Source organism: Hippocampus comes, unplaced genomic scaffold (genome assembly GCF_001891065.2).
Source record: "Hippocampus comes isolate QL1 unplaced genomic scaffold, H_comes_QL1_v1.1 scaffold156, whole genome shotgun sequence".
Classification (NCBI taxonomy): Eukaryota; Metazoa; Chordata; class Actinopteri; order Syngnathiformes; family Syngnathidae; genus Hippocampus; species Hippocampus comes.
In genome coordinates, this window is record NW_017805744.1 from 4,056,854 (window position 1) to 4,064,930 (window position 8,077).

Genomic DNA, 8,077 nt, shown 5'->3' on the forward strand with positions numbered 1-8,077 from the left:
TGAGTATGAAAATAGCATCATTTACTATTTTTTGAAGCAATTAAAGCCATTTTTTAATATGCAAGCACACAAAGCATCAAGGACATCAAGTACAGTTTCCGTAAGTGTCGAGAAGGGTTGCCCGAGTCGGGTCCTGGAGAGCCGCTGTCCAGCCTGTTTTCGATGTCTCCCACCTCCAACACACCTGATTCAAACGATCTGGATCGTTTGAATCAGGTGTGTCTAAACTGTCCCCTGCTATACTGTCTTACCCTTTTTTTTTTTTACTTAATACATTTGTTTAATACTGTTTGTTTTCATTTAACTTTGAAATCCAATTAGCGTTTAATCTTTTAGAACTTCTTGTTTCCGTACATTACTTTTTATTCATGATTTAAGTAGAGTTCTTCATTCTATATTAAGCGCATGTTCATGTTCAAACTGGGTCCAATGTTACAGGAGCGTATAATTCTATGAAATATACTTTAAAGGAATAAAACCCGCGCTACTCTATTTTATCGCTCGTCATGATGGTAGTCAGTATTTTTTTGTGAATGACTTGATGTGGAATGTTTTGATACGCATTTTTCTAGCAGAGCGTACAAGTCTTGGACTGGGCCGCACTCGCTGCAGGAAGAAAAACATCGGATTAGGTGTGATAAAGATCGATTTTTGGATAGTGTTGCGCCGGTGGCGACCCGGACCTTGTCTGGCCGCCGCCGCCGCGCCAGCCGCCTCCTCCTTGGCCTTCTTGGCCGCCTCCATGGCGGCCATCTTGGCGTCGTGCTCCTCCTTGAGGGCGTTCCACTCCTTGCGGTTGTTGAGGAGACGATCGAGCATGGGCGTGATCTCCACGTGGAAGCGGCTGAACTCCTGACACCAAAACAGGACAACAAGTCACGTCATGATCACATTGCTATGTTGTCACTGAAGTCTGGTAAGAATAAATCCAAATTAAGTTGTATCAGACGACAATTTTTTTATCCCTTAAAAAAAATGTGACTTTAATATCGAGAATATCGTGATGCCTTGATATATGAATGTAATTCATTCTTTGACAATGTTTCTAACTCAAAACACTTGTATCACAAATCATATTTCTCAGTTGAAGAGAATGGAGATGCCATTCATCTGTTCCAGCCTTCCAAATTACTGTTAGTATTCTCACTACGGCATTATTTTTAATTGTTCTTTGAAGATAACAAAGAATACTGTACATGTCTGAAAACCTCCCCAACTAATTTGAGTGAAAAAAAAATCCACTTCATTCTCCTAAATTCTGACTATATGCTGAAAAAAATGTTTGTTTGTTTTTTAACATAAACGTTATTTTTGTAATTTTCTGACTTTTTTTTTCTGAAATTGACTTCTTCCTTGAAATACACAACTTTGTTGTCTTAAACATTGACAACTTCTCCAGAAAATAAGTAATTCTGACTTTTGGGGGGCAGGGGGGGCTTTATTCTTTTCAATGGCGTGACATGACCTTATAAACGAAAGAGCAGACAAAGTCGATGAAGCCGCATTGGAGCTTTGGAAGCTCTTCTGCTTTGTTTCTGTCCATCATGGGCTGAAAAAGGAGACAAAAAGCAAGCCAGTAGTTAAGATTCTTCCTTCTCCGCTGGACACTTCATTAGGAACACAAGAGAGAATCAATCCAACAGCTGCCGTGGATTTACTCTTCAGAAAGTGTTCCTCTCACAAACACTTACAATGGGTTGTTGCTCCAGGACGGTTCTCTCCAGGTCTCCTTGCTCCCAAAATTCAGCAGCTACAGACAGCGCCACCTGCAGGTGGGTGGTAAAATTAGCACTATAATTCGCCCTTTTTTTCTATCTATCGATCTACACACACACACACACACACACACACACACGCACGCACGCACGCACGCCACGCACGCACGCACGCACGCACGCACGCAAGTGACATCACACTGACCTTGCTCTGAATCTCCCAGGGCTTGGCAATGGCTGACAGGTCGCATGCCGTCATCATCATTGCCCTGCGCAGCGGAAGCAACTTGACGAATGAAAATTTGCGCGCATGTGTTTGCATTCACACGCTTACATGACAATCTCCTTGCGTGTCGTCTCCAGCATCATGTACTTGGTCCAGTCGTTCCAGTTCTCGTAGGTCTTAGACTGGTCCACGATCTTCTGGAACATGGTCCTTTTCCTGCGCAGGGGAGGACAGACAACCGCATTGCATCATGGGATTGACCGACTGCGGCAGAGATGAGCTGGCCGGCCGAGCGGCACCGACTTGAAGTAGAGCGCCAGGTCGGTGGCAATGATGGCGATGTCCATGAGGTGGATGACGATGTCGTGCTGGCGGCGGTTCAGATTCTGGTAGATGTTCAATGACTGAAACAAGCAACCCAGATGTCAACACACACATACACACACACACACAAATGCTATGTTATGTTCTCTGCAATAGTATGTTCTTTTTGTTCCCACTACAGTGAAACTCCTCTACAACGAAATCATGTTTGCAGCAAGAAATTTTTCACAACGGGGTTTTTCACGATAGCAAATTTTATCTCAGATGTAAACACACACACACACACACACACACACACACACACACACACACACACACACACACACGCACAAAACGTATATGTGTACTCTTTATTTTTAATTTAATGACACAAAACTAAGAAAAAAAGCCACCCAAAAATCAGTTACATTTTTGGTTATGTTGTAAAGCAACATTCAAATTTTCTATCCATTTGTGAAAAAATAATTGATAGAAAATAAAAGTATTGATTTCTTAATTTTTAGCTGATTTAAATTGGCTCTCGAGGAACCAGAGTTCCCTTCCCCTGCACTAGGGGGTATTTTCGCCCATGTAGGTTTCGTTGTAGAGGACTTTCACTGTGTTCCACCCCTTTCAGCCTTCCAAGGAGGCTGCCATTTTGTCCTGTACTGCCACCCGCTGTTGATTGATATTAACGTCACAGTGCCCACGGTCCGCAATCACGAATGTCGCAGCTCATTTTTTTCTTTCAGCCAAGAGCAGGGGGTGTTGCTGCATAAAATGTCAACGTCTGCGGATGGCTGAAAATCCTTATTGCACAAACGCCAAATTAATCAGAGTACCACGTTTAGACTAGTGGGGGCACATAAAAAATATTACTGTTGCGCAAAGAAAATTTTTGACACGAACTTCCTCTTTCAACATTCAAGTGGGGAAAATATGCAAAAAGGGAAGACTGAGAAGAGGACAAATACTTTTCCACAACACTGTACAAAAACTGTGTGTGTGTGTGTGTGTGTGTGAATACTGCAATACACCTCATCTCTCAGCAGAGTCTTGCCAAACTCAAGATGGTGTCTCTCCAAGATGGACGAGCCGTGAAGCTTCGCCAGAGGATTTCCCGACCTGGACACACACACACACACACACACACACACACACACACACACACACACACACCCAAGGTGAATGAACGCACATTAAGTTTGGGAGGTTACATGGTCCTAAATCATGAACGATCATTTCGGGACTGGCTGCACCTGCTGCACGCGTTGGTTCATTTAACTACAGGTGATGAATTGCGTTTGTAAGAGCTAGCGAACGTCAACAAACATTGTTTGTTGACAAACGCAGCTTTTGTTCTCACTTCATCTGGTAGAGGTTGTTGGTGCCTCGGTGGTCGATGTCGTGACAGAAGCCGGCGGTCACCATGGCCATGCACTCCAGGTCAGTGTAGTAACGCTTCAGGTCGCCTGTCTGAAACACGCACAAACCACGTCACGCTTTCATTTCTGACTTTCATGTCAAGATCTGACCTTGCCGAGCTGACTCAGACTTTTGTGCTTTATAGCGAGTCATCCTTCCTCCCAGTCATGACCACTAAAATGTTTTTTGATTTAGTGTTGTCCAGCTGTCCAGTAGGTGGCAATTGTACCAAATCTGTAGCCCAAGTGTGTCTTTTTATAACTATTTCAAATGACTGTTTCACAATGGAAGACTTCTGGTGAGGCTTTGGGAATTGATACTTGAGAGTTTTTTGTGGGTCTACTCATAGTAGACATGCCCACCAAATGTCATTTTGCTTTGTAAAAACTGGCTTTTGATGACTGATTTTTTTTATTTTTTTTTTTTTTTGCTTGAATGACCAAAATATCAGACTTCATGTGACTTTTAATGCTTCTTTTTTAACTTGTACTTTTTTGAGGATCTAGTCATAATAGAGATGCCTGACGTCTTTGTTTGTTTGGCTAAGTGAATATGGTATCAGGGGCTGAATTTTTTTTTTCTTAATAATTTGAATGGCCAAAACAGATACAGTATAAACTGACTGGTCCAAACAAAACTGGCAGATTTCCTGTCTTTGGGCATGTCTTCTTGAGACCTTTTTGTGGGTTTTCTCATGATAGACATGTCAACAAAATTCCTGTTACTAAGTGAAACATGTTTTGAGGGCTGAATGCTTTTTTAATTCAAAATGACTCTGAAATGGTTGATTGAAACAGTCATGTCTTGTCATTTATGTGAAGTTCTCAGTTTGTAGTCGTTTCTTTCATGTGGTCATGCTTGCTTTTATTGTGTAGTAATCCTTTCCTCTTGTTTCAGAAGCTATACTTCCTGCCCTCGTGTTTCCTCGTTATGGTGATTGTCTCCACCTTGTGACCCCTTGCATCTCCCCCTGTTTGTTTTCAGATCGTCTCATCTCCTGCCATGCCCTGAACCAATTCATGACAGGAAGCTTCAACTTTGCTGAGTTTCTATGTGACGTTTCTTGCATTGTTTTTTTTTTCCAGCTTTCAATCAAGGTCTTTTTCTCAAATGTGTCAATTGTGCATTTGGGTCCATTTTACATCCTTATCACATCCCAAAATGGCAGACTTTCTGTGTCCTTTATTCATGTTTTTTTGTTGTTGTTGTTTTTTGTTGTTGCTGTTTTTTTTTTTTTTTTTTGACTGGGTGAGTCTACTTGGCATAAACATGCCTGTCAATTTCAAATAGAGAAATTTCTCTTTGTATTACATCCTGGAAATTGTCAAAATGAACCTCAAAATGTCTCCAAGAATAGCATACTTCCTGTGTGTTTTTGTGCATGGATTTGTGTGACTTATTTGTGAGTCTACTTATGAAGTGTGTGTGTGTGTGTGTGTGTGTGTGTGTGTGTGTGTGTGTGTGTGTGTGTGTGTGTGTGTGTGTGTTTGTGTGTGTGTGTGTGTGTGTGTGTGTGTGTGTGTGTGTGTGTGTGTGTGTGTGTGTGAGAGAGACAGAGAGACCATGAGCAGCGTGAACATGGTCTGTCCAACGTTGAATCCATGTCTCCAATTGTGATAGGTGATTTTCCTGTAGCCTTTGCTAAGTGAGTACATGAACCTCACGAGTACCTGCGCATGCACACACACACACACAAACCGTTAGGCCTCCATTAGTTCAAATAAACGTTAAAAATAGCTTTGCAGTGAGTTTATTTTCAGGACGCACAGCAGGCGACCAGCAATGCTTCATTATAAATGAACTACCTGCTGATGACCGCTCGCTTGGTATCTCTAAATAAAACTCTGAAACTGCATCTGTGTTATGGCTTTCACAAGGAGACAATTTGAGTCTAACCCCCCGGCCCAAAAAAGTCAGTTTATAGGGGAGTTTTTTTGCATTTATGTTGTCATATGAGAGGATATAAACAACATAAGTTGGGATCTGAGAAGCCCTTAAGACCTGTAGTTTGATATGTGACTAGTTGATCTGGTTTGTTTCTATTGGATTTTGCCATTACTGGTGAATTTTGAACGTACACGTAAAAAAAAGCTGATTGGCACAAAAAACAAAAAAAACAATCCCCCAAGTGGCTAATTACCGACTACCAGAGTTGGCAAATCCAGGTCCAGAAAGTAAAACCCTGCCACAGTTTGGCATTGGCATCAGATTCTTCTACTCAACTGGCATGTCAATGTGCTTGTGTACCTGCCAGTTGAGTAGAAGGACCTGTGGGAGGGTTTTTATACTTTCCAGACCCGGATTTGCCACCTCTATGTGTGCACCAAGTTTGGAGACAATCGGATGGAACGTGTATCAACGTGTGTCAAGCTATATGTTACACATAGAGCATATTTGACAATAAAAGCTGACTTGACATAAATTAAGGTTGTTGACTATAATTGTAACCTTGAATTTTGAGAGATTTATGCTCCGACCAGCACAAAGCTCTCAGACCTGTTTGTATGCCGATTTGCATGTGTGCAGCAGTGAAAGGCACCCAACAGACAATTTTATTTTTCCAAAGTGAAAGTCCTAAAATGAGCTAACAAAAGAAGTGGTCACCTCTCTGGGAATGTGAAACTTGTCCACCACTTTGAGCTCGTAGTACATTCTGATGCCACACTTGACCAGGTCTAACTCGCTGTGCTCAAAGTCACAGAAGTGAAATTCCAGAATCTCGACTTTCCTGGCATTGGGGAGGACTTCCGACTGGAAACAGGACAAACACATCATTTATGGCATGGGTCTCACACTCCGTTCCTCGAGGGCCGCTGTCCTGCATTTTTTTGGTGTTTATCCCCTCCAACATTCAAGATAGTGGCCCTCGAGGACCCGAGTTTGACTCTTGTAATTTACTGGATCATTTCGGAAAGGTGTGTGTTGCGTTTTTGGATTTGTTGTTCTGATTGTTGTCGGTCACCAGGATCTCTTCCAGCTCCTCCTCTTCACACTCATCCGGTTCTTTCCCCCACCGCTCGCGGGTGTTCTGAGAATGCAAAGGTAAGATCACTTAGGAGCGGTAACATCAGAGCTGCCAAGCTGTGCCAACACGCATTGTCCAAAGGGGAAAAAAAAAAAAAAAAAACTGAAATGTTGCAATTTAGGTTTCTTCTGTCTTACGTGGAAGATTCAAATATCTGCCGCATTGGTATGAATACTGTACAGGTTTTTGTGTCTGAATTGGACATTTTTATAGCGATTGGATAACATCTCTTTGACAAGTTTGTCTTTGAGGGACTCTTGAAAATTCTCAAAATCAAGCATTTGTTATTTTAATATTTTTGTTGTTCTACCCATGACAGGCATGCTGACCAAATTTCACATTCATGTTGACAAGTGGCTTTTGCTTAAAATGTCTTTTCAGATATGGCCTCTTGAGAATTTTTTTGTGGGTCGACTCAAGATAGACATGTCTACTAAATTTCATGCTGCTGAAAACCTGGCTTCAGGATCTATGTTTTTTTAAATTGCTCGTAAGGATTAAATGGCCGCAAAATGGTCGACTTTTATGTGTCTACTCATGATAAACATTCCTACCAAATTTCATCCAAACAAATTTGTCATTGAACTTTTATGAACACATAACTAGGGACTGAGTGCATCAAAATGATGACGTATCTTCATCAAGAGACGGAGGTGTTCACTGACCAAGACGTTCTGTATCTCGTCCTTGCGACACTTGACGTGGTAGAGCACCATGTCCTGGAAGATGTCCTTGCGGTTCTCCAGCTTGTTCATCTTGTCGTACGTGTCCGGGTTGAGCACCGACCAGCCAAGGAACTGAGTCAGAGACTGCAATGGGGAGAGACGCTGTCATCAGCTAGTGGAGGCATGTGAGGCGGGCAGCAATTCGGACAGCGCTGAGTCTTCATAGAGCCGTGTAGTTACATTTTTTACATTTTTATTGAATTTGTATGATGCTGAAAAATGCTACATTATTATTATTTTTTTTATAATAAATAAAAACAACACAATGAAAAAGTGGTAGTCAACTAGTCGAGTAGCGAGGGAGAGAAAATTGTAATTGAAAGATGATGTATTAGGAGAAAAAAAATCCACCTGTTGCGAAACCTACTCTGGAAGTGCGACCATTAGAGCTTGTGAACAAAGTGGATGCAGAAAAGACTCCAAGCAAATGAATAATGGAAATACACATACCTCCATTTAGAAACCTGTGAGACACACACACACACACACACACACACACACACACACACACACACACACACACACACACACACACACACACACACACACACACACACACTCGTGCTGTGGACTGCGGTACAGTTAATCCTTCCTCCTCCCTTCCATCGTTGCATCCCTCTGGAGGGAGTCAAAAGGGGGGGGGGCCCTCGCCGCAGGG

General features: G+C 42.2%; 1 protein-coding gene across 1 annotated transcript in view; it reads right to left on the reverse strand.

The window, feature by feature from the left end:
• The window catches only part of pde6a (phosphodiesterase 6A, cGMP-specific, rod, alpha), a 19,175-nt gene continuing 11,098 nt past the window's right edge, over positions 1-8,077 (reverse strand). The window contains exons 12-24 of the mRNA XM_019884014.1: positions 7,360-7,503; positions 6,632-6,697; positions 6,274-6,420; positions 5,232-5,339; positions 3,611-3,720; positions 3,282-3,369; positions 2,245-2,345; positions 2,050-2,157; positions 1,921-1,984; positions 1,692-1,766; positions 1,466-1,549; positions 684-852; positions 1-606 (exon numbers count right to left, since the gene is read on the reverse strand). Of these exons, the coding sequence (XP_019739573.1) occupies positions 569-606; positions 684-852; positions 1,466-1,549; positions 1,692-1,766; positions 1,921-1,984; positions 2,050-2,157; positions 2,245-2,345; positions 3,282-3,369; positions 3,611-3,720; positions 5,232-5,339; positions 6,274-6,420; positions 6,632-6,697; positions 7,360-7,503 (1,302 nt within the window). The 3' untranslated portion in view covers positions 1-568. The remainder of the gene's footprint in view (positions 607-683; positions 853-1,465; positions 1,550-1,691; positions 1,767-1,920; positions 1,985-2,049; positions 2,158-2,244; positions 2,346-3,281; positions 3,370-3,610; positions 3,721-5,231; positions 5,340-6,273; positions 6,421-6,631; positions 6,698-7,359; positions 7,504-8,077) is intronic.